General features: G+C 37.5%; 1 protein-coding gene across 5 annotated transcripts in view; it reads left to right on the forward strand.

Annotated features, from left to right (window-relative positions):
- The first annotated feature begins 468 nt into the window (after window positions 1-468).
- sun1b (Sad1 and UNC84 domain containing 1b) overlaps window positions 469-27,431 on the forward strand; it is a 53,421-nt gene continuing 26,458 nt past the window's right edge. Inside the window, exons 1-3 of one of the 5 annotated variants that reach the window (XM_067421932.1) lie at window positions 2,569-2,848; window positions 5,281-5,375; window positions 26,437-26,643. In XM_067421932.1, coding sequence (XP_067278033.1) covers window positions 2,837-2,848; window positions 5,281-5,375; window positions 26,437-26,643 — 314 coding nt within the window. In that variant the 5' untranslated portion in view covers window positions 2,569-2,836. Of the gene's footprint in view, window positions 770-2,568; window positions 2,849-5,280; window positions 5,376-26,436; window positions 26,644-27,431 lie in introns of those variants that run through there. The other 4 variants (XM_067421962.1, XM_067421939.1, XM_067421948.1 and 1 more) reach the window with 4 other exon arrangements.

The following is a 27,431-nucleotide window of genomic DNA, read 5'->3' on the forward strand; positions in this document are numbered from 1 at the left end:
AAATAAAAAAATAAAGTTCTTTAAAATAAGGAGATGTTTTCTGGAGCATCTGCAGTTTTCCTATTTCTGTCATATCTGCAGTTATTTCTGAGCAAACTGGATTGTTTATTTATTTGTTTGTTTGTTTATATTTTTACTTTGCTTTGGGCAAAATGTCTTTTTTTTCTTTTTTCTTTTTTATCAATTAGGCTGCATTTATTTATTTACTCATTATTACTTAAAATTATCTTAAAAAGCCAAAACAGGGAACGTTAACGTTCACATTTAACGTTTTCAAATATAATCATATAGTAAAAATCTAACAATTGCACAGAAAAAATAAAAATAAATCAAAACAAGCATGTACAGTAGCGTTTTATAAGCCAATAAAAGTAAAATAATAATAGATGACCAGTGGTAAGTGGTAACTGTCATGCGTTCGGTTGGTGTGGGCGTGGTTTCCCTCTCGTGGTGGTGGTGTCTCGCCCTCGCTGCGCGCGCCACTCGCTTCTCAAACTCAGTGGTCTGTTGTGGATGGACATCAGGGAGACGTCGCTGAACTTCAGTGTTGTTTTATTAGAGACAGACAGTTAACTGGAACTGGAAGCGGTTTTTACAGAAATCGTTTGATTCGTCGATTTCCAAGCTCAATATAAGTTAACTGTTGAATGCTGTATTTGAATGACTCGCTCTCGCTACCAAAACCAGTGGACGTTGACAACTGCCACACTGCCGCCGCTTGGGTGAGTTTGCAGAAGTAACTTACCTCGGGAAAAAAGAAAACAAAACAGTAAGTGATTAGTGATTATACTTACTTATTTTTTTACTCAATAAATGTGGGTATCTGACACTTTTAAATAATAGTGAAAAAGGAGACGTTTTTAAAGATTTAAATCCTACTCTCCCTGTACCTCATTTGAAGGGCGACTCCCGGTAAGTAGATTATATCAGCGTTATATCGCAGTTTATTGTAAAATCTCTTTTGTTCCCTAGAAGAAGTGAGTTTGAATTATGATCAGCTATAAGGCGGTAACTCCACCCTGAACGTACATTCAGTCTTCAAATATGTTTAGCTGTGAGCTGTTTTAACGTCACTGCAGCAGAAGTCTACACAGTGACCGGTAGATGGCGCTGTTGATTCGTGCATTTGTCCTATTGAGTAGTAGTTGCTAAATAAAGTCATGCAATATCACCAAGAGACCTATAAATCTGATCTTATTGTAGTTTGCTTTATAGAGGGTATAAGTTATAGGAACTTTGAATTGTAGACTGAGAGCCAACTGCAAAATGTACAAACATTGCTGAGGACAAGTCCACATGTTTTAAAGAAATTGGTTACAGTTGTGTATCTTCTCTATATTCATAATGACTGAAGAGCATTTGTTTCTTGGCACTAAGAAACTATTTGACCACATTTGTTGAGCAAGGTCTTTTGCATCTGCTGTCACTGTTTTTGCACTGCAATGTTTTTGCATCTGTCTGTCTTGCCGATTGTGTTTTTGTTTTTTATTTCAATTTTCTGTGCAGCTGTTTGGGTTTGTGTTTTGCAAAGAGATTGTTCTTCTAATCTATAGTGCGCTTGACTGATTGTTGAATGGCTTTTAGAGACATTGTGTGTTAAAACTAGAGAGAAAGCAACTCTATTCCTGTGTTGAGTCAGCTTTTGGAATTTATTTGCTTAATATATACAAGACTTGAGGTTTTCTGTTTTGGAGATTTGTGTAATAGCTGCTTTAAACTTTGGCACATACACAGGGTGGATTGGTACAGAAAATTGGATGATTTAATAATCAGTCTACCAATAGGCACTGTGAGTCAGTGGCAAATAAAGAGATGATAAAAAAGTACCCCAATCTTATTTTAAAACAAACGTTTTTTACAGTCTTCAAACAGAATACAATGGCTTAAATATGTTCATCAATAACATGCATTTTTAATGTTGTATAACTTAAAATACAAAAACAAATCAATGCTATCTATCTATCTATCTATCTGTCTATCTATCTATCTATCTATCTATCTATCTATCTATCTATCTATCTATCTATCTATCTATCTATCTGTCTATCTATCTATCTATCTATCTATCTATCTATCTATCTATCTATCTTTATCTGTCTGTCTATCTGTCTATCAAATATTTCATTGTTTTTGTTATTAATTAACTTTAACTACTTATTCTCTATTGAGAATAATCACAGTATACATTTAGCATTTTATGGATGTATAATAGACCTATTTGCCATGCAAAAAGTAGAAGTTCCACATATATTCAAACATTTATCTTCTGTTTTGTTAAACAGCAAAACATCTTTTCGAGATTATGTATAGCTAATTAACATTTATTGGGTCAAAAAGTAAAGAATTAACATTAATTAAAACAAACGAGTCCATCATTTACAGTCTATTTTGAATCCCGTATTTACGTTTCTCACGCTGAAGTGAATCTGTTGACAGCTTCACGGACGGGCGCATCTGAATCCTTATTCCAAGGCTGTGACGTCAGCCGGAAGGCGGGACTCTCGTGTCTCCACCAATAGATTCAAAGTATGCCGCTGATTGACAGTTGAGCCTGGAAAATAGGAGAAACGTTTGTGCGACTTTATCCGTCTGGCTTTACTCTGTTGTGGAAGCCATTTTGGGATTTTCCTAGTAGTAATTGTGAGTCAACCCCGTAACTTTTGTCTGTTCTCACGAAGATCGCGGAATTTGGATCTGGTGTTTGGATACATAGTCATTTCTGATTTATTTTTTTTATATTCCCGTCGAGATGCGCCACACATTTTGCGCATCCTTAAACTGGATTGTCATTTCTGATCTGGACTACCTTCAAAACAACAAGAGATTATAGAAACTGATGGTCAAACTGGCAAGTGCTAGAATATTTTGATGTTGTTTATGATTTCATTCAAGCCTTATGCACGGATACATTGATATTTTGAAAATGATTTATACAGTCCTTGGGGGACAGTCAGTGAAGCTCCTTTCTTTCCAAACTCTTGACAGAAAACATGGCCCTGGATTAACTGTCATATACGCAACCATTGCTTTATTTCTACTTGATTTATGATACTATAAACATACGTCTTCAAATGTAAACACTGCTGAAGTGCGCAGAAAGCCCTTTACGCGTTCAGAGAAAGGCATTGCTCTGCTACAGTGTTGCAATTCAAAGATGCGTGTCAAAACATAGAGAGCTGCCTACAGATAGCATCGTAGACTCAGTCTAAACAATAAAATCGAATCACTTTTTGGACATCCAATCGAAAGTTTCTTTATGTGCAAATGCGAGTCGATTCGTATGTTCATAATACGTTTGCTATGTTCAAAAATGATGTCTAGGTAGACGGCTCACTAGTTTCTGATAAGCAGATATGAGACGTCAAAACTGAGAGTTATGCGTTGTCATGTTTATAAATGCAAATGCATCTTTTCCACAAGAGATAAAGATGCAAACGTGCGTGAAGATTTGACTAGTGCAGGATAGATGCATAAATCCTGACTTTTTTCCCTGCCTTATGCACAAAGAAAGGAGCTCATGGTGTTCACCATTGACTTGTTTTATTAAATTATTAGTGGCATGTCATCATGCTTGGAAGACAATTGTGCTTGTTTGGACTTGTGAAATGTGAGTTTAGAAAAAAAAAAATGAATAGGTGAAACATTTTTCCTCTGGTTGTTCAGCCTGTCTCTTGGGTATTGGAGAGTGTGTTTTGGGATCTCTTCTGGTTTTGAGAATGACCAGGCATGCAGTTAGAGGAAAGGTAAACATAATAAACAAGATATTGGACTCTGGGTGATCTAGTATGTTATATTATCTGAATATCGTTATAGTTGACCCTAGAGTGTTCTATTTGTTCAGCACTTTAAAGGACTTCAAAAAGGTCCAGGACAATTTTTGATCCTGTTTGACTTCATGTCAACCCGATAATGAGTTTAGTAATCTCTTGAAATTAAATCTGAATACAAATTCTTGGTCTAGGCTATAGATAACTAAACAAAGTGCTCAGTAAAAACATTTACACACCATTACACACTTAAGGGATTTTCAAATTGTGATCAAAGCTAAGCGTTTATAATCTATGGAAGCCCGTTTCCACTACTAAATAAAAAAAATAAAAAGAGTAATTGCGACTTTTTATCTCAGAATTCTGCCATTTTTTTCTCTCGCAATTGCGTGATATAAAGTCAGAATTCTGAGATATAAACTGCAACTGGGTGATATAAAGTCACAATTCTGACTTTATAACTTGCAATTGTGAGAAGAAAAGTCAGAATTCTGAGAGAAAATGTTGCAATTACTCTTTTTATTTTTTTATTTAGTGGCGGAAACGGGCTTCCATAATATTCACTATAGATAAATTTCAGTAACAATAGTCAATTTTGAATCATTTGTGTTTGTTAATGTATACAATTTTATGAACTAGCAGCAACAACCATTTTTAATTAATTTATAATGATTTATAAATTAAAATATATTTTTATTATGTTTTAATTCATAAATATGAAGGTTGATGTTATTTTTGAATTGCTTTTGTTCATTGGCAATACATGTTTTGTACATAATTCATTACCTAATGTTTATTTATTGATTACAGTTTATAATTTAGTAATTATACATTTAACTTGATGTTATTTATTAAATGTACACATTTATATTAACCTATTAATAAGTGTTGTGTAACTTTTCATGTTTAGTTCCTGAGACATAATTCATGTCATCATTATTGTAGTCTTATCCAAATTTTCGGCTCTAAAATAATATTTAATTGGCTTGAAATTGCTTTTCTTATTAGTGCAATGCAATCTCTGTACACTTGTTAAATGTCTTCAATCGGTAATCATGACTGGCTGTAAAGAGCCATTGTGTATATAACGTGTTAAAATGTCTCACTGTCCTGTTCGTTGGAGTCACCCTGGACAGTGTTGCTGCGCGATTGATACTATCAGATCTAGGCATGTGCCGATATCGTGATATATTGCATTATCAAAAATCGGCACATGTCTAATTAGATCATTTGTTTGCAAATTAAAGAGCACAGTTTACTATGAGCAAGGTGTTGTTTATAGTTACTACTATGTTCAATCACCTGGATCAGACTAAAGTCGTTTCTATGTTGCTCATCAGGGTTCCTCCCAGAGGCAGGCTGAACCACTGTGCGTGTGTGTGTGTGTGTGCATTGTGCGCATGCTTTCATGGGTGTGACTCTGTTTATGCAATGAGGTGACACCCATCATCGCACATTAGTTGTTGCCGTAGTTTTAGAAGTCTGCTCTTCACATCTGATTTGATCTTCACAGCGTGTTCAGCGAATTACCATGGATTTTTCCCGTCTGCACACGTATACTCCTCCTCACTGTACTCCGGATAACACGGGCTATACCTATTCACTCAGGTGAGATCTCTGTGAAAATGAAAAAGAGATGACTGTGTGGAACTACAGTGCACTTCCCAAATGTGTTCTTTCTTTTCTGTAGTGCACCTCAGTTTACAGTCCTGTAAACCTTACAGGGATTTGTGTAACTAAATAGAGAACTTTTCCTCCTCGTCAGCAAATGATTTTCCGAGAATGTTTATGTCAGGTTGAACCTGTTTGTTTTCTCAATTCATGCAAGTTGTTGTAGACAAAGAATGTGATCATAGATAACTTCAGTAGTTCTACCATTAGGTTTCATACTTTTAGTCGTTATTTAGTCGTTTTATTCAGGTGTGTAGTTTTTTTTTTCCATGGCTGTCAAGAGCCAGGTGAGAGGGTTGAATGACAGGTGTGGTTATTGACCTCAGGCAAGTTATGAATTTACACGGAATGAATGGCCAGGTAACATGAATTTGTGTAATGATCCCCTTGGTTGTGAACTGTACTTTAGATCAGTACCTTGTAGAAAATAGTGTGGTGAGCAAAAACAGTGTAATGTTGAATTTGACCTTGCTGACGTATGTATGCAGATAGCGATTTGTACCCCCACTCGCTGCACTAACTGATACCACTTTTCCAGCGAAATCAGGTCTGTTCTCATGCTGGGGGTAGTGCTGGTTTGTGAAATGCTCTTTAAAGATTAAATGTTTATAATAATATCATTTAAGGTTTTTATTGTTTGGGAAAAAAATTAATTAAAGTTGTGGTCATGGTTAATCATATTTAAAATATGTCTGAAATAAAATAAAAACTATTTATTACTTGATAAATAACATTAGAAAACGTATATGAAAATTTTCGTATGAAAAGTTGCTAAAACTGAAATAAAAAGTAAATTAAAGCTATAAAATCTCTCGCTTATAAAAATGGCATACGCCCAAGAAAATCACTAAAACAAACTAAAATGAAAATGGAATAAAAAACGATTTAAAATATTAAAAGTAGTATTACTTGGTCTTATGTATTTAATATTATAAGGATATATAATAAAATAATAGTAAAATAACGCTGTGTAGGGGTGTGCGCTATTGACAAAAAATTATATCTCAATATTTTCTGGGATTTTTCTAACGATTATTAGACAATATTTTGCAGAGTAATTGTAATTGTGCTCATAAATTGGCAGGTTTAGGACTGTCGTCCGATGGGAGACACTCTGCACACATTCTGTAGCACGCGTGACGCTTGTGTTTTCAACTTCTACCGTCTCCCTATACATGGACAAGTGAACTTCATCTGCAGAGCTGTTCTGAGAGTCACTTTAACAGCATTTCACCATTTCTGTAGTTAAACCGTAGTAAAAATTAACCTATAGTAAATAATAGGGATGCACCGAATCCAGATTTTTGAGGTTCGGCCGAATACCGAATCCACTGGTTAAGATTCTGTCGAAACCGAATACCGAATCCAACTCCCATCCTCAGTCCATTATCACAGTAAACACATTAATGGCATAAACAATGTCCACAGCAGTGCCAGCAACATTATGCCAGGATGACTGTCCCGTATTGCTGTCTGTAGATTCCTTCATGCACAAAAAAACGGATCACCGCTTCTTTTACTTAATATCCTTACGTAATGACGTCATTTCTATCATACCGGCGGATGAAATGCATTCAAACACATTCATGTAAAGTATTTGTAAGTAAAACTTAGTATAGTTATAATTATTATTGTATAATTATCATCGTCATCTTGGATACGTTTTTTAATTCATGTTTTGCAAAAGCACTCAATACAGCCACTGTCGTGCAAACACTGATGTTTTACACAGATAAACTTACATTGACATAACTTAAACTTACACAAATCCTTGGTTCACCCGTGCTCATATATTATCAGCATCAGTTTTCCGAGAGAAACAGCAGCCGTCCCACTCCGAGAGAAACAGTTCTGTTCATGCTATCACGCATGCAGTGTCTCAGCTCACCGGTTCTCACAGCAAAACATGTCTCAGTTCAGTGAACTGTTGGAGTTACAACATATACTTCAAGATATTAGTTTATTTCTAGTCTGAGGGAATGTCACTCATGTCAGAAAGTCAGTAACTATAGTAACTTGTGAGATCAGCGCTGATTTGAGACGCGAACTGTTTAGAACGATTCAGTCCGATTTGGTGAACTGGTTCGACCAGATCACTGAAAAGATCCGGTTAAAAATAACGATTCGTTCGCGAACCGGACATCATGTGGCTATTGTTTTGGGTTTCATGCCACCACGAGACAAATCGGCATTGCAAATTGAACATATAGCTCGACTTGAATTGCCTTCTTGTGACTGAAAGGACTGCCAAACAACAACACATTTTCTGTTCACAAGTTCCATTTTCACTCTCTCACAGCCTACTGCATTCGAACGGTCCACCTAGTAAACACGTTGCCATAATCAACCGCGGCATCATGTTCGACCGGTATCGCGTAGTGCAAGCGGGTTCGGTTCAGTGGAAAAAAATTCTAAGGTTCGGCAGAAACCGAACCCAGTCAAAAAGCCCAATATTCGTCCGAATCCGAACCCGAATCCTGGATTCGGTGCATCCCTAGTAAATAAATATAAATTAACCATAAAATTAATAAATAGAATTAACCGCAGTAAAAAAGAAACTATAGTAAAAATGGCCTTATAGCTGACGATCCAGACCCACATCAAGATGTTTGGTCTGGAAACTCACCATTGACAGGGCTCAATCCGAGGGGCGGGATAAACGGTTGTCTTTCAAACTCCCTCTGCACGTGATAGGATAGCGCTACAACCAACCAGAGCAATGTAAAGCGGTGCTCGTTGACAGATTAAACATTCACCGTATCCGGTCGGCAAAACTCAGAACACATCTTCCCTTTTTAAGAATGACTTCAGTGCCGTTCTTTGTTCTTTTCTCAGAGGAAAGCTTAACTCCAAGTCTTCCAGAGTCACGGTCAAAGCTGATTCGAAAGACCGCCGTTCGCCAGTCTCTGTGTTTACTAGAAGCACGCAAACGCAACTCTGCCATCATTATGTTAAGCCCCGCCCACCGACTCTATAAACGATGTGATTGGCCCGACCAGAGTTTGGTTTTTACAGCTCAGAAGGGTATTGTGAGTTGCTAGACGACACTCGCGGCAAATTAGATTTGCTGCCGCTAGGGTGCGTCTAGATTTCTAGGCTAATTGCCTTATCATATACACATGGAAACTCAAAGGTCTTCACCACAACCCGTCAAAATAAAAGTTTGGTTTAACATGAAGAAATTATAACAGGAATATATTACTATTGCACAATAGTGTACTTCAAGTAGTAGTAATAATAGTTTACTAAAGACACCATATATCAAAGGTCTTCATCTATATTACAACCTGCCAAAATAAAAGTTCTGTCTAACTTGGAGAAATTATGAAAGAAATACATTACTATTTCACAATAGAATAATATTCTTTTTAAATAAATAATATTTTTAAATAATAAATAATAAAACGCTGTTTTTAAAGGGGGGGTGAAATGCTGTTTCATGCGTACTGAGCTTTTTACACTTTTAAAGACTTGGATTCCCATCCTAAACATAGACAAAGTTTCAAAAACTAATGTTGGACGTTTGATGGAGTATTTCTGGGTCAAAAACTCCTTTCACAAGTTTCACAGAGTTTTTTTCGAGTATGGCTCGACTTGACGTTAATAGATCGGAAGGTCCTTGTATGTTGGCTCTTCTCCCGGTAGGGTGTGCGCGCGCGTGAATAGAGCGAGAGAGGAAATGCACGCCCATAAACACTCTCTCCGGTGCAGATCCAGTCGTTCCAGGCGCCGCGCTCCACTTTATTCCTATGGGCGACTTCAACGCTTCAGCACAGCGTTCCGGGAAGGCAGCGCTGCATTTGACCCGATTTGAACGCAGAAATGACGGGAAGCTTCACAACATCGCTTCAATCACGACGCAAAAGTGGATCTCCACTGTTCACTGCTGTCAGGACTTCACCAAATCATACCAAAGAAGTGTGTTTTTGACGGAACGGTCCCAGCGATAAAGGTTCGGTCCTGCTTTGGAAGCACTCGGTGAGTAAAACTGCTTCAAATGTCTGTGCTATTGGCTACCGTCGCGTGAGTAAACATCAGTAAACGACACAATCGCGTGCTTCGTCATTCAAATGCGCTAACGGACTCTATTGTTGTTCTATGTACACTAGTCTGACGTGCAAAACCGTTTTGCTTGCTACTGCTAAGGTTTAATCACATACAATAGTCCATAAACCGAATCATGTCCTCATTAACTGCGAGTAAAGACACACAAATATTGACAGGCCACTAAATACAGTACATACCACAGAGACGGACATCCTGCTGTTGCCGTTTCTCCTGTTCAATTTATTTCAGCCTCCGAATGATTCTGGATCATTATCTGTGATAGCCATGGGTTTCTCCACGCTTGAGGACGTCACCGCTTTGCGCACTTGTCCTTCTTTAGCTCCGCCCACACGATATGCCTCCAGGCGCTCGTTTTTTTCCGGAAAGACTCGGTACAGCCCATATTTCTTTTATAATAAAACTAAAGACTTTTCGGAGATATGAAGGATGCAATACTACTCTATAGGTACTCAAGATTGACATGAGATTGACTGAAACTGAGTGTGTCACCCCCCCTTTAAGCAATATTGCATAATTTCATACATTTATTTTAAACACTGAACTTGCCAAAAAAAATCTGTATGATTTTTGGTCCTACTGCCCAACACTGGTCAAACATCGCAATTTCATATTCAGTCCTGCATTTTACAGAAACATTGTAGTCTGTAATTAAAGCATGAAAAATAAAACTTTTATTCCAATTATGAATATCCGACACAGCTTTATTGCTGTTATATTTACTAAGATATCCTCTGCCTAACTGGCTGCCGTACAGGTTTGTTTCAGCGGTGCCAGTGGGTGTATCACATGAGTGTGTCAGCGTTGGTTGCATGACTGTGGTCTTCAGGCAGAAACCGTCGTAAAAAGAAGTGGGATCGAGTGACAAACCGTTGAGCCATCTGTCGCTGGCACTCAGAGGGAGGTGACGAATTAGAGTTACTCAACACGTGTCAAACAGGGAAGACATGCGTACAAAGAGTTATTGTGTACACTCAACAGAGAAAGGAGTGCAGCGAGAATAGAGCAACATGCTTGTTGAGTGTTTGTGAAAACTGTTTTCTGCTAACATTTTCCTACTGGATCCCTTTGAAATGATTACTTGAGATTGATGCAGACACAAGGCCTCGAACAGAGACAGTGGACCTGAAAAATTATTTTAAATGATATATTAGCTGCTTTCAAAATTGAGTATGAGCTAATATCAGGTTAATTGTGGATATGTACTGGTCAAAAATATTTTTCATGTGCTATACAATTGTATTTTGTAAACTCTGGCAAAACATTGTGACCCATTGTGATATTTGTGACCCCCACCCCCTAATATTTTGGTGATTAAATATGAGATTTATCTTGAAGCATGTATTATGTTGTATAACTATACAATTGTGTATAACTAGTACAATTACTGGCAAAATGGTGAGTAAATGCTATGGTACAAACCAGTTTTCACTCATTTGGCAGACAGTGCAGTTCATGTTTAATGTTTGGTTGCAAACAGTTGTTTGCAGAGTATTGGTAGTTTGTGCTTATTCATATTTGTGTTCAAATTATATGTCATGTTGCATCTTCAGAGGAACCTGTGAAACGGGCAGAAACACCAAGAAATAAATTCTTATTTGAACATCTGAGGGGAACTGTATTAAAATGTTAGGCAAGATTGTAGAAGACATGCATTCTAGGAAAGTGTCCTGCATCTGCATGAAGGAAATACTTCTACAGGAATAAGTTGGAATGGCTTAAGTCTGTTCCCCTGTCACTCAGCAGCTGCTGGAGTGTCTGACAGCTGTATGCTAACGTGTGTGTGTGTGTGTGTGTGTGTGTGTGTGTGTGTGTGTGTGTGTGTGTGTGTGTGTGTGTGTGTGTGTGTGTGTGTGTGTGTGTGTGTGTGTGTGTGTGTGTGTGTGTTAAATGCACTGAAGTTACTTAGTTACTTAATAGGGGTTTTGTTCTGTTTAAGCTGAGCTGTAATAAGAGGAAATGAAATCGCAGAATTTAAATAACCACCTCACTTTTTATTTCCTCCCATCTGATAGTAATTATTCTTTTTCTGGAAGAGCCAAGCACAAATGTATTTTGCCTTAAAAAGTTTTATACTTTTTGTTTCTGTTATAAGGAAATAGCGATGGTAGCTGAAATAAAATTAAAATACAATTATATATAGGACTAGGAATGCACAATATGTTGTGCATATTTGTTTTTATCCAGCTTTCATTACTTAATGCACACCGGAAGTGACATTTGATGCCTGAATTTTATTATAACCAAAATATTATAACAAAATATGAGTCGTTTTATTTCATGATAATAGTTTTTTTGCTTTAAATAAGGTTTTTATGATATCCAAATTTTTTATAGAATTTTTTTTTTTTTTTACTAGTTCTAGCCTAAGTAAAAAAAAAAATGAGCGAAACTCAGCGCCGCGCCTTTAAAATTCGAACGCATTGTTTTCAATCACTGTACACACACTGGCAGCGGCATTCGGCGCCTGTCTGCGACACCTCAGGAAGTTGTTTAAAATCATGCCGCGCCACAGAGCGCCATTTTAAGGTTTTATATTACATTTATATTATATTTCCTTCATATTGCCAATGTACACTGATTTCACCAAGATGTTCATCATCACACTCAAGGTGTTCTTTTCCTCTCTAGGCAGGTATTTTTTTAGGTTTATTTATCAAAATGTTCTTTTATATATTTGTGTGATGTTCTGTATTTCGATCGCAGCTTTAAAATGTTATGAGAAAACGTTTTACGAATGTTTATCCACCACATTACCTTTTATTTAAACCTAAATAAGAAAGCCATTGTCAGTTGGCAGGCAGTTTTGGTCACTTTATTAAAAGTTGTTGCAGTGTGCAGAGTGTAAAGGAAAATAAAAATAGTTTAACCCTCCTGCTGACTAGTGTCATGCCCCTCCCAACCCATCCAATATAGAAAGATTTGACAATTCTGATTCGAATGTGTAAATCCTTTTAGTTGGGGACACCCCTAGTATAGTGAGGTAAAGGAAGAGGGATATAGTATTTAAGATAGTAAGTGGGAAGCGAGTGATTGGTCAAGAGGGTCAGCTGTGGAGCAAGATGCTGCTTGTTGACCGTAGAGCAGGAGCTAATGTTAAGCCCACTCAGACCCTGTAGTGCCTCTCTGAAATAAAGCCATGAAACTCTTCAGTCTGAGCTCAGACACTCATGAGCCGTGAGGTTCTTAATCTCACTGTGAGCTTCATGTGTTCTTTCTCTAATCAGATTTCCTCTTGTCAGTCGTCGGTATCAGCGCTTGTGTACGTGTGTATGTGTATGTGTGTACATGTTTTTCTATCCTGGTGGGGACTTCAACTTGAATAGACACATGGGGGCTTGTGTCACTGTGGGGACCTAAATATAGGTCCTTAATGGCTACAAAAGCTTATAAATCATGCAGAATAAGAATCATACAGGTACATTATTTTGAAAATGTAAAAATGCAGAAAGTTTTGTGTGATCATGGGGTTATTGTAATGGGATAGAATATATGGTTTGTACAGTATAAATCCATTACATCTGTGGAGAGTCCCCACAGCAGGCCAGCCGTGTGTGTGTGTGGATTCTGGGGAGGTGGTTGACCTTTGTCTAGGTCAAAGATTCAAACGGTTAATGAATCAGTGAATCGATCAATGCTTCGGGTCGCCAGTGTCATGTGATTTCAGCGGTTTGGCAGTTTGATGCGATCCAAACTGCTGAAATCACGTGACATTGGCAACCCGAATCATTGATCGATTCACACTGTTTGAATCTTTTTGGAGGAACGCGGAAGAGAAGACAATGCTGAATAAAATCATAGTTTTTTATATTTTTGGACCAAAATGTATTTTCGATGCTTCAAGAGATCCTAATCAACCAACTGATGTCACATATGGACTACTTTGTTGATGTTTTTATTCCCTTTCTGGACATGGACAGTAAAGTGGGCATTGACTGTATATGCTCTGGGACTAAAATATAAAATACCTTAAACTGTGTTCCGATGAACGGCGGTCTTACGGGTGTGGAACGACATTAGGGTGAGTCATTAATGACATCAGTTTCATTTTTGGGTGAACTAACCCTTTAATCCCCAGTGCCCTACAAAAGGCACAAAAACATTATAAAGCATCAACGATTCATGCACTATATTATAAGTGTTCTGAAGCCATTCCATAGTTTAATATGAGTACAGATGAATATTTAAGTCATTAAATTCAAGTTCAAGTCAATGCATGCTTCCCTTCGCTGCAGCTCAGTCACTTTATCCAGCTTTCAAACTGTGTGTCATATCGGTTATGACAGTCAACACGATGAAACTCTCCAAGATGGAGAGATATCTGCTTCCGTTTATTGCTGTAAATCGTGTTACTTTCTCCCGGGTGTCTGTTAGATCACAACAGACAACACTGGACTAGAGATTGTATTGTTCTTCACACACATAGACCGTAAAAAAATATGAACGACTCGACATCATCCGTTTCCGTTTGCCCGAGTTGAAGCTTTCAGACGGCCTGCACGGCGCTGCCACTGACATCTTGCCCAGTAGAGAGCAGGAAGTACAGTCGCGATATCAAAAGCCCGCCCACACTCTCACAGATGCAGAACAATTAATTATGTTGGTGTGAAATAAACAGTAATGGAAATTTAGAAAATAAAGCTAAAGCTCTAATCTGCTCCCAAAAATCCTGAAAAAAAGTCCGTTAGTGGCTCAGTGACAACTTCACTCAGAGAAGACGTCGATCTCAGCCGTCAATCATGACGTCACACACCCCGTTTTTATAGCATCAAATAACTAACTAAAACTAAACTTATTTTAAAAACGAACACTTGAAATTAAATCATCGTGATGATAACTGCCTTCAATGACATAAACTAACTTTGGGGGGAAAATATTTGAAGTGTAATTTTATTGTTTTGTTTGCCTCGCATCCATTAAAAAACACAGAGGAGCGGCTATACTGGGGCCGCGATTTTGACGTGCGAATAATGCGCACAATGGTTTGATTTTTTGGTCAGCTGTTTGTATTGAGCGCTTCCACACCGAACGCGAATGTGCTGCGGCGAAAAAACGGCATTTATTTTTTTCGTTTCAGTTTCGATTTTTTTTTTTTTACTCTAGCGGCGTTAAAAATGGCTTCAACCAATCACATACAAGTAAACAAAGGTGATGAAATGTCAAGTTGATGTCATGAGCTATTCACTCAACATTAACCTTTGCCAGGTATGGCATATCTCATGAGATTACAGCTGTAGGTCTAGTCAAAGCTGTGCATCTGCAGCTGTGTTTACTACTGTGTTTACAGACAGCAATAACCTAAGTTAACCTTTTATATATCGTTTTTTTTTTTTAGCCTTATGTCCGCGATTATGGAAAGTGAATGTGTTGCCATCAGTATGTCTGTGGCACTTAAATGTTTACATTGTGACTGAACTGGAAACAGACCAGATGGATTGGTTCCTGAAGAGCCCGGTTTGTCTCGTCAGATGCGCTGCTGTCTCGGGATGAGATCCTCAAATTGTCCCACAGACTTAAGAAAGTACTAAAGTGCAGAACCGGCCATGATAAAGATTTAGCATAATGAACTTTAATTATTTTGATAAAAATAAATACCAGTATTACAATTTTACAGTTGTACTGTAAAACAAATTATATTTATATTATATATCATAAGTATGTGCATTTAATTATATTTTTCTTAAATACTTTATTTTACAGTGAAATAGTAAAATCATAATTTCCTCATAATTTTATCTGATAATTATTATTCACAATTTTATCAGAAAAACAAATTGTGCAGCTCTAGTTTGTTTTTTTGTTTCTTTAGATTGAATTCATGTAGCCTACATTTATTTTTAGTGTCTTTTATAGTGTATGTTCTCCCTGATTGTAACAGAGCCCTTTTATTTTCTGTGCCAATAATAACCAGCTGCAAAGTAAGAAATTGGCAAAGAAGCCATCTTTCAAGATTTGATATAACATGTATGTTGCCATATTGCTGGAGGTTAGAGATTGTGTATTTTGAAGATAAAGTGCCTTCTAGTAATTCTGTGAAGTTTTAGCTTTGGGAGGAGTGTGTTTTATTCAAGCTAATCTGATATGGCGCAGGTCCAATGGGTATTTTTCATAGGAAGACAGCCTTAAAGGGACTGTTATTTTAAGATGGTTCTCATTTCCGTTTCTTGTTTTATTTTGTGTTCTGGACACTGGTGTTTACGCATGACTTGTATCCAGCTCAGCTTGTTATGTTGATACTAATATTGTGGTGTCATTTGTTAATAAAGTTGTTAATTAGTGATTGCTGCTGAAATTGAGTAGGTGTAATATTTTGAGATTAATTTGGCCATGTTACTGGCTTGGCTGGTGAACAGATGTGTGTCTATTTTAAAGGTGCCCTAGAATGATTTGAAACAATATGTTAAATTGTTCTCTGATATCTACATAGAGGGTATGTGGCTTATTTAAGGGCAAGAACTGTCCAGATACAGTTTTACAGGTCCATTTACAACCCTATAAATTGTCCCTATGTAATGCTCTGTAATGCCTTATTTGGAAGAGTCATTAATATTAAAATTAGAGCTCTGCTCTGATTGGCTTATTTCAGCAGCTCACAGCACACAGCAGTTCAGTGAAGCGGCTTGTGAGTCCTGACCATCCTGACAGAACACAAGACCGACTGAATGACACACTTTAAGCAGAACATTTCAAATAGAGATTGCTGAAATGCAGCAAAAAAAACAACAACAAAAAAACTGTGTACTGTGCTAATTAACTGAGACTTCTTACAGCTCTTACAGGTTGTTGGCCTTGTTTGTTTCGTTGCTTCTATTGCTCTCCCCTTTTTTGTAAGTCGCTTTGGATAAAGCGTCTGCTAAATGATTAAATGTAAATGTAAATGCAGCTTACTTGTTTATTGGTGTTTTCAGATCATCCCCGCGTGAGAGAGAGCTTACGTGCATATGATTGCCAGATTGTACGTTAAGGTAAAACACCGGATAGTATACGTGTTCTTTTGACAGAAAAGCTCTGTTTGGGGGATTTAAATTACTGAAATCTGGCAACTGCACGAACGCTCTTCATTCCCTCAGACAAAACTAAAACCAGTGTTTTTTTACTTTTTTCGTCAACGATATTGCATGTTTATATAATGTTAGTTACAATGTAGGCTACGCAGGGACTGTGATGTACTCTGAAATACAAGCATGAAAAAACATCATACTTAAGTTCTCAAAAAAAAATATATATATATACATATATATTATATATATATATATATATATATATATATATATATATATATATATATATGAAGAGTTCGGTTGCAAAACGCGATAAAGGCCATTTTTTGACATCTAGATTTTATTATTGGATGTCATTGTTTAGATGTACCTTAATCTATGTGTGAATTGCTGCCATTAATAAGATTTAAAAATGTACATTTTAAGCCTCCTGCAAAATATATTTTTTCACAAAACGCGATATCCGGCAGCCCAGTTTCTTTACAAAGTGCGATAAAGAACGTTCAGGATGCTGCGCGAGCTCAGGATGTCACGCGAGGAGAGAGTCACCGCCGGTGAAGTGCTCTGAGTTTGCTCAGTGATTTAACGATAATAGCAAAACAAAAAACATATTTTTAAAAAGAGGATTCAATTGGCTAACTAAAAAAGGTTTATCGTTTAATTTTTTATAGGCTACTGAAGGCGAGCTGTCAGTCACGTAGGCTACGTCACTGATCAACAGCTGTCTGTCAGTTAGAGAATCAAAGCTTCAGAGTCAAGCTTAACGTTATGGATTTCGATAACGGATTCGAGCCGGTAAGGAAGGTATCTTAAGAAGATCATCAAAGGGAGAAGACCAAACGGGCAAGGCATTCAGGGGAGGGAAAACATCCAAAGATTTATTTTGGTCAGCGTGCGACTGCGAGTAACGTTGGTCTGTGTCATGTGCGCGCGCGCACATACACACACACACATATACACACACAGACACACACACTCGCTTTTCTTAATGGTATTACAGTAGAATGAAATAGCCTATGGTGGATAGCATTTTGCAAAAAAAAAAAAAAAAATTATGTATGTTCTGGCCAAACTAACTTGGAATCTTATTATTATTAATCAATCTTTGTATATACTATTCCATATATTTATGATGTATTGTTTTTTTTTAACCAATTTAAGATGTTTGACAATGTTAAGATAAATATGTTGCATATTGGCATTGTTTTTGACTTATTTATTAACTATTTATGGACATAAAATTAAATAAAAAATAGTTGATATTTGAAGAATATTGTGTCCCTGGCCTACACTGAGCTTAAGTAATAGTTTAATGTACAAAAAATTGTGAATGAACTTGACTGTTGATGTCTTAAATAATAATGTCAAATAACCAACATTTCTCAAAATGGATATTGAGAATGAGAGAGATTGAGAGATATAGATGATTTTTTTTTTGAGAATGAATGGCCTTGTCAAATGACTATCGTTTTAACTTACTGTATTTTCCGGACCTTATAGTCAGGTGCAACTTGTATATCAAATTTAATTCACTGACTGAGAAGAATAAACATATAGCCGCGAGAGGGCGCTTTATGCTGCTCCTGTAGCCTACCCCTGAAAAAAATAACTGAAAAAAACTCTATATTAACTTAAAGACAACAACTTAGACTGAATACAAAAAAAAAATGTCCCCATAAAGAAAATCTTATTCTGCAAATTACAAACTGCATGTAGTAAAATATGCAGCCGAGAACGATTCACACAGCGTTCGTCTCCCGCGGCTGAGCCTCTGCCGGCAGAGAGTTCAAGCATCTGTGGACTCGTTCCTTCAGCTCTGGCCATCTTGTTTACAGTCTGCGATTAGCTTTCTTTGTTTTCTTCATTACAGTTAAAGTAACCTCTGCTTTTCGCCAGTCCCTCACAAGTTTCTCACTCACTTCAAACTTTCTTTCTTCTGCTCGGTTATGCACAGTGAGCGGGTGCACGCATGCACGCGCGGCTCCCGCTATGCTTCTGCCCTAATGCGACTTATAGACAAGGGGATATATATATATATATTAGGGGTGTAACGGTTCACAAAATTCACGGTTCGGTTCGATACGATACACTGGTGTCACGGTTCGGTTCGGTACGGTTCGGTATGTTTTAGATACAGCAAAAAGAAAAAATTGGCAGAAATTACCTTTTTTATTATTATTTTATTAAAACTAACAAAGTATGATTTTTTTTGTTGTTGTATGATTTTACCCATCTTCTATGTAGTTACAGGAATAAGACATTAGCTCTTTACATTAGCGTGTGCGGTGCGTGTTGCGTTGCGTGTGCGTTGCAGGAGCCCCACACCCTGTAGTGCTTTACATATGCTGCGTTTGCAGTCCGCAACTGATCCACTGTTGCATATCACAAACACAGCATTTAATCATATTTTTATTTAAAATCCAAAAGTTTTTACTGAACATGCCTCGTCAGAATTCCAATTTTCTTTGTTTACTCTTTAATAGAAGTCAGGTTACGGAGCCTCCTACATTTAAACAACATTTTATTAAATTCATTTATTCATATTTTTATACTTTAGATTTAGCTCACACAAGTGGCAAAACATTTAAACATAGTTTATAGCCTTAAATCACAAACATTTTAAATTAGAAACTTACAATAGTCTATTCAAAAACAGCCGACTCTAGTCTTTACTTTCGTTTTTACACCCTTTTAAAAGAAATCCTGCAGGTCAAAAAGAACTTTGCTTTTCACCTCCAAAGTATGAGTGCTCTCCATTATGGCACATTTTTTTAACCTAAATGCCAGGTAAGGTGTCGTTTTGTTGCTTTACTTGAGAAAAAAAAAAAGCCATCTGTTGACTTTGAAACAAGAGTATATTTTAAATGAGATGCATCTGTGGTGAAATTACTAGATTTTCGCGTCAGTACATGTTTATTTTAATGCGAACAATGTTCTACCATTTTAATGCAGCAACGCAGCGCAGCAAAAAATAGACTCGGTACGAAAACGATCCGTGCACTGCTGCAGACGCACCGCACCTGGAACGGACTGACGGACCGCACCCGCGTGCAGTTTGAAAGCTGTCATCCGTTAACATGGGTACGGAAAAAAATACGCACCGCACACGCACTGCAGACGGAGTATGTGTGAAACGGGCGTTAGGTCTCATATCCGCGGCTATAAATGGACCACTCGCCGCGGTGATGTCTTTTGCCATTTGAATAAGTTGGAAATGTCTGTCTAAATGCTGCGGGGATAGTTTGTGGGATAGTTTGTGGCTGTTTCTCCTTTTTATCGTCTTGTTGTCGGCGTAAAGACAACAAGATCGTCTTGTTGTCGGCTTTGATTGACATGACATGAATTATTCCCGCTGCTGTACCATCAGCAAATGCGACATACAGTTGTTTTTTAATCCATCAATCTTGCCAACACCATCATAGCTTACCAAGAATCCAAAGTTCACCCAAACACCTGTTGGTTATTGGAGGATCTTCTATTTCTGGTTTGTTAAACGCAATTGCCATTTTGCCACGAGCATTCAGCGCGTAGCCTACTGAGTAAGCGAGCACCTGACTGAGCAGCCTAAAACATATTTGGTGTTTTTTTTTTCTTTCACTTCGGCGGTGTCAGGGACATTGCCTGTTATGTCGTTTTGGTTATTGGGCTACCTTGTTGAACGCATATTATTATATTTCACAAACTTATTTTCCAAATCTAATTAATTAGTCCAAGAACCGTTCGGTACATAATGCGTACCGCGTACCGAACCAAAAGCCTCGTACCGAACGGTTCAATACGAATACGCGTATCGTTACACCCCTAATATATATATATATATATATATATATATATATATATATATATAGATATGTGTGTGACTTATAGTCACTGCAATCTAGCACTCGGAAAGCGTTCCACCCATAGGGGCGGCCATTGCTAACCAAGCCATCACCTGCTGTTAGCATCCCATTGACTCCCATTCATTTTTGAGTCACTTTGACAGTGAAAAACTTTACATCTGAGACGTTTAAAGACTCCATTTGTCCATTGTTTATTTATTAAGAAAAACAACAATGCATAAAAGGCTCCATTACCTTGTATCTTACACTATTGCCCTGTAGAAGCTGTTTTTGTAAAAATAGGCTGACAAATGAGTCATAACCAATGCGATTCCGTCGCACAGGTGAGAAATTACCTTATAGACAGGAGGAGACACTCAGAAACAATCTTTTACTGTCTTTGAGGCAGTCGGGGGGACGTGGAAGCATAAAGTCCGATAAAGTCAAGGGAAAGAATGGAGAGAAGCCCATAGTGAGCCAAAAGCAACGGGAGAAAATATTTAAACAACGTGATTCAGATTTCACTTTCCTCAACTACTAGAAGACCTACAACTGTCAGACAGGAGGCTCACGTCACATCTACGTCGTCAAGCTCAGTCTGAGCCTGCGCAGTTCGCTCAGCCATCAGGAAGTGAGTGCCTCTGATTGGCCTCCTTTTTCCGCCGTTGAAGTCAATGGGATAGCTCTGTCCATTTCTTTTACTGTCTATGCTTATAGTCCAGTGAGACTTATGTTTTTTTTCCTCTTCATGACGCATTTTTTGACTGATGCAACTTATAGTCCGGAAAATACGGTATATGGTGGAAAAGGTGACGTTTGCTAGAAGGATCGAGTGAACGATCTGTAAGCAACGTATCTACGTTTGTATTTTGTAATACAAAATAATATTACCCTTTGTCATTAGACACACTATTTAGTTTTGTATGGTACTTGGGGTTTCCTATTGTTACTGTAAGCATCTTGCGTTATCTAGACAATGCGGTCTCCCTAGAGCCCCTTTCACACTGCAGGTCGGACCTGCAATATTCCCGGAACATTGCCGGGTCGCCTTCTGTATGAAAGCAACCACGTCCTGGGATTGATTACCGAATTCGACCCGGGTCGGCGACCTAGTAATATTGCGATATTCAACCCGGGACGAGCGCTGTGTGAGCAAAAGCCGAAACTAATGCCGCAACGTGTACGTAGTTCTCGTGCGACTCATAGAGCTTTTTTTTTCAATAATACAACCCTGCAGTGCCAGAAGAGCTAGTCGGTGTTTTAACCGCAGAGAGTGTTCGTATACAAAAGAAACTCAAATTAAACAAGCAGAAATGTGTGCAAACTGGACACAAGTCGAGACCACGGAGCTCCTTACTATCCGCGCTGAAGCTGAGATCGCTCGCCATTATACGTCACATCAGGATGTCACGTGTCAACTCAACCCGGGACCGTTAAGCGTTGTGTGTGAAAGCGCACATATTACGGTATTTCGCTGGCAGTGTGAATGGACCAAATCTAGCAGCCCGGGAACAAATGCCGGGTCGCATTATCCGTGTATTTGCCGGAATCGCAGTGTGAAAGGGGCTTAAGAAACTTTCAATTTAATCAGAAATTATTTAAACAGTCAATAAGTGGATAAATCACTACTTACTGCTTGCAGGAATACAGTTGTAATTGCCACTTTCTTCAGTTTCAAACGAACGATCTTGAATTAAATTGTTGTGGTATCCGATTATAATAAATATCAACCATGACTGTTGACATTTTTTATCTGTGGGAAGGGTAGAAAAGTCCTCACGTCCCCTGCACAGCCTGGAACATGACGTGTCCATGAGAGCTGTCGTTTTTGCTATCCTCGAGTGTCGCTTGTTTACCTGCAGTTCCACCTGACAATGAACATGTTCGGACATATGCAAATGTTGGGGGCGTACATATAAATGATCCCCAATGCTTGCATCACGGTTGGCATTATGTTGAGAAGCACTTCTTTTTCCATGGTGTTTTTCATGCACAAGATTTACTTATGAAGGAGGAAGCATTGGTGTTTTAGACTCACCGTATGTGATGTCCATGTACTGAACTCTTATTATTTCACTATGGCAAGGTTAATTCAATTTTTCAATTTAGGGCACCTTTAAAAAATGTCATAGACTATTGTTGAAAAGTTAGGGGTTTGCTCTGTAAGATCTTTTAAATGCTTTTGAAAGAAGTGTGTTGTGTTTATTTTAGAAAAAAAAATAATCTAAGATTGTGAAATAGTATTACAATTCAAAATAAGTGTTTTCCATATTGTAGTATAGTAAAATGTAATTTATTCCTGTGGCTAAAGTTTGATTTGAATTTTCAGCATCATTCCTCCAGTCTTCAGTGTCACATATTTCTTCAGAAATCATTCTAATATATGGATCAATACAATTGTGTTTATTAATATCTGAACTATTAACTTTCATCTCAGTACTTCTGTTTAGGGATGTCAACGATTAATTGATGATCGATTAATTGTTGATAAGACATTTGATCGATAAGACTTACCGATCATCGATTAAGCAGGGTCATGCTGCTTAATCGACTGCGTGAGGAAACGGGAGGAAAAATGATGCGAGCGCGCCCGAGTTCTATTTGGAACCATTTTACAGCTGGAGTTACACCTTCATCATGACTGCAAGCTTGCATGTGCATTCGCAGCCTTTTGTTTTGTGCAAATGTAAGTTGTAATATTGTGTTTATAATGTGCAGGCCTATCTTTAGCTGATTTATCTCATAAGGATGCATTTGGTTAATAATTAACGTTAGAGGCGAGCGGTAGTAAAAGCGTGGCGGTGATCATCTTCAGCCTGTAGCTCCAACAGCACTAATAATGACTGATTGGGACTGTCATATTACACAACATTAATGAGAACACTATTGTAATAAAACATTGTGATTGTTAATTATTTGGGTTTATTTGCCGTGTGTTTCATTGCGTTGATCCAGGAAGAGCGCATGCACAACATGAGTCACGCATTCTGACTCGCGCATGTAACTCAGTTCAAGTTCACTTGTGCATTCGCATCAGATTGTGCTGAAGTAATTTGTAATATTACATGTATTTTGTGACGTTATATATGTGATCAATCATATAGGATGCGTTTTTTTCAGCGAAATAAAACGCACTAACAAATGGCTTCAGTCAGTGATGGCTACCGGTTTTCATTCAGTGTTTCGGCTTTAGCGCATACAGAGCAATGCATAATAACGATGATTGGGACAGTCATATTATATAACAGAAATGAGAACACTATTTTAATAAATGGTTGTAAAGTCATTGGGTTTAGGTGCCGTGTTCAGAGCGTTGTTCCTAGAGCGCGTGCAAACCACGCGTCTCCCATTCTTCAAGTTCACTTGTCCATTCGCATCATTTTGTGAAGATATATAATTTGTAATATTTTGTTAACTTTATATAAATCTGATTAATCTCATATAGGAAGCTTTTTGTTGAGTTAAATAACGTGCTAGCAAAGTTTCAGTGTAACTTACCAGTGTTGATTCAGCGCATCAGCTTCAGCTCGCGCTGTTCAAACAGCAACGCACGACTAATAATAACTTTGATTGGGACGGTCACATTACATAACATTAATGAAAACAATATTTTAATAAATCGTTTTGAATTAACTGGGTTTAGGTGACGTTTCAGCATGTTGCTCTTGCAAGTGCGTCCACAAATGCTGGATAACAGATCTGAGGCAGCGTTCGTGTTGTATTACATGTTATATTCGGTTATTAAATAAGTAATTTAATTAAATTATAAATAACATCGACTAATTACAATCCCATAGCCCTTTGTTTAGATAAAAAAAATCCTTCTCATTCATTTGGTGAAGAACATGGCGTTTTGAGCAGCATTGCACATAGGCCTACTGTCATGCTGTCGGCTACAAGCCACTGCTGTAGACGCATATTTCAGTATTATGGTTAACGATTAATCGATTAATTGATTGTTAATTTAAACGACGATCGATCATGGGAATTTGTGAAAATTGACATCCCTACTTCTGTTGATAATTTCCATATTTGTAAAACAGAAATATTGATGTAGTGTTGTTGAAAATATTGTTTGAAGCTGATTCAAACATGATCACTGGTCTCTCTGATCAGCGGCAGCGGCAGCGCCAACACCGATTTGAATGTTCCACTGTGGGGTTTTTTGTCAAAGGTTTATTAGACACAGGCAAGTCGGTTTGGCTCAAGATCACAATCTTTTATTGATTAATCTTGCAGCTCTAGTATGACCTTATATACATACACACATTATTATAAAGAGGACTGGGGCGTTCAAACTCCAAAATGACACCATAAAAGTATTATAAAACCAGACCCTAATTTCAAGTCTTCTGATGCAATACGATAGCTTTTCATGAGAAGCAGACTATATGCAAGTCATTATTCACTGGTAATCTTGCCTTTTAGCCTGCTGTAACATTGACACTCATGTGATTGTTGTAAAGCCCTCCAGAGGCAGGTTGAGACCTTAATTGGCTCTAATTGGTGGGTTAATCCTGCTGGTTTATTCAGGGAGAGAGCGTGAGAGAGATGCACAGTAGTGATACTCCTTAAGGTTTTGATGCTTGATTTGTGCTTTAATCTTGACTATGTCCTAGAGCTGCACAATTCTGGATAAACTGAGAATCACTATTTGTTGTTTTTCCTAATAGAGATCACAATTCTGGAAAAAAAAAAAAACTAAACAAAATACGGGTGTGGAACAACATTGGGGTCATTAGAGTTATTAATGACATACATTTCATTTTTGGGTGAACTAACCCTTTAAAGGAAATGTATGTAAGATTGTGTCCAAAACTGGTACTGGAATCACTATCCCCCTCCCCCCTGACTCGAGGTTGCCAGATAGGCTGCAGGATCAGCAGCAACTTTTGTAGCTGCAGATGTGGTGAACTAGAGCAGATCTGGAAACCCGGGTGCCCAAACACTGAGCTTTAAAAAAAAAAAAAACTTGAGCGTTTTGAAGAACTGTGAGAGGCATTAAACTTTCTGCATAAGTGGAAAATAGAAGGCGATATGGCAGGAGCTAGATATTTTACTTTATAAAGTTGTAAATATGGATATTTTTCTTAAAAAACTCAAAAGATTTACTTTAGAAGGCCTTTATTAACCCCAGGAGCAAAAAAAAAATGGTTTTATGCATTTATGCAAACTAATCACAAACTAATCAATTTACTCCAAATCATCTCACACAAAGTAATTCATTCATTCATCCATTCATCTATTTAAAGCTTTTCAACTTTCTTCTTTAGCCAAGATTTAATGTGTTTTTTTTTTTTGTGCAAGACTTTTTCAGCAAGTCTGATTTATTGAGCCAGACAGGTTTGTGCACAGTTGTCATCATCTCAATTCTTTCTCCATGTCTTTCATGGAGGATTGTAACTCCTGTAGTGTTGCCGTAGGCCTCTTGTGTGACTCTTTTTTTTATTTGTACTCCTTACTGCAACACCCAGTTGAAAGGGCTGGGCTATAACTCACATTTGTCATCTGTAATTATAGCCTCAAAGAGCTTTAAAAGTATATTCATTGCTTTGAAAACTTCATAACTTTCCATCGCTTTCCAATGGTCCTGTCATTCAAATTTAGCATTTTTGTTCTTTGAGTATTTTGTTCAGTGCATATTCTATATTGGAATGTATTCATTCTGGATTATCGGTTTTTACTGCTGACATTATCAGAAGATAAAACTTGTTAATTTTAGCAGCTGTAATCCACAGGTTATGTCACTAGGGATGCACTGATATGAACATATTGGGTGATATGGATAACCAATAATTATTTATATTTGAAAGCCGATAGCTGATATATTGGCCGATAAAATCTAAATAAGACTTGCTCTGTATATGTTTTGCATTTAACTGTATTTTCCTTTTCAAAATGATTTAAATCCTATTTCAAGCTATTAAAAACCATCATGGTAAAAAGTGTGCATTTGAAGTGTCTCAGCTAAAGTAAGTAATCCATTATTTTTCAGCTTTATTATATCGGCCGATACAGATATTTTGGCGGATTATATCGTGCATCCCTAGTTACATCACATGAATATTTGAAAATCTTGTATCTGAATGTACATGTTTTTCCCCTTTTCAGTTCAAGTTACTCATCTGCAGCCCTTGAGTTTGAGAAGGAGCACAAAATCAATCCTGTGTTCGATTCGCCCAGAATGTCACGGCGTAGTTTGAGACTACAGACTAGCAGTGGTTTCTATGGGGACAACAGCTTCAATGAGCTCACAGGGAATCACAATGATGGCTCCTACAAACGTACCAGCACCACCACCAGCAGCAGCGTCAGCAGGTCAGATGTTCATCTCTCTGTCAGTTTAAGATTACAAACCAAGTGTGCAACATTACTTCTTATCGGTAACCCCGCACAGCCTCATGCCAGCACATCTACGTGAGGTGAGCGGCATGTTTGGGACAAAATTCTCCTCCTTGCTCTGTTTTTGCCAAATGAATAATTTTGCAATTATGTGGCAAATTAGTCTTTTAAAGCTGTTAAATGTATCCATTTATCTTATTACTGTGGACATATTTGCTTCCAGGGAAGGAGATTTATCTTAAAGGGCATTATTTGCAAAGAATTTTAGAAATTATGCAACTATAAATTGTGACATTTGGTTGTGACATTCAGCATTACAACTTGCACTAGTAAGAGAGTCTGTCCTGCAATTGCTGACATGTTAGTGCTTGAGTAAAATGAATGAATGGAAAATAATTGACATAGTAAAAATTCCAACTTTCTAACCTTACAGAAATTCCCCAAAAAGATAAGTTTGTTCGATCAGCCCGGCAGCACATATTTTACATGATTTACAGCAAGTTCGTACAACTTACCTGCCAGTACTTAGTTTTGCTTCAGTTGAATGACTCATAAAGGAAGCTTAAGCATGTACATTTATTGAATAAAGAATACAAAAATATTTTTTTTTTAAATAGTGGGTTAGTATTTTGTGTTTCAATAAATAGTATTAATTAATAGATGCATTTTTGTGTGTGTCAAGTGTCAGAGATTTTGAATAGTGGTTCATGCATTGTGCTTCTGATACACTGTATTGCCAAAAGTTTTGGCACGCCTGCCTTTAC

This window comes from Pseudorasbora parva, chromosome 2 (assembly GCF_024679245.1).
Source record: "Pseudorasbora parva isolate DD20220531a chromosome 2, ASM2467924v1, whole genome shotgun sequence".
In the NCBI taxonomy this organism is placed as follows: domain Eukaryota; kingdom Metazoa; phylum Chordata; class Actinopteri; order Cypriniformes; family Gobionidae; genus Pseudorasbora; species Pseudorasbora parva.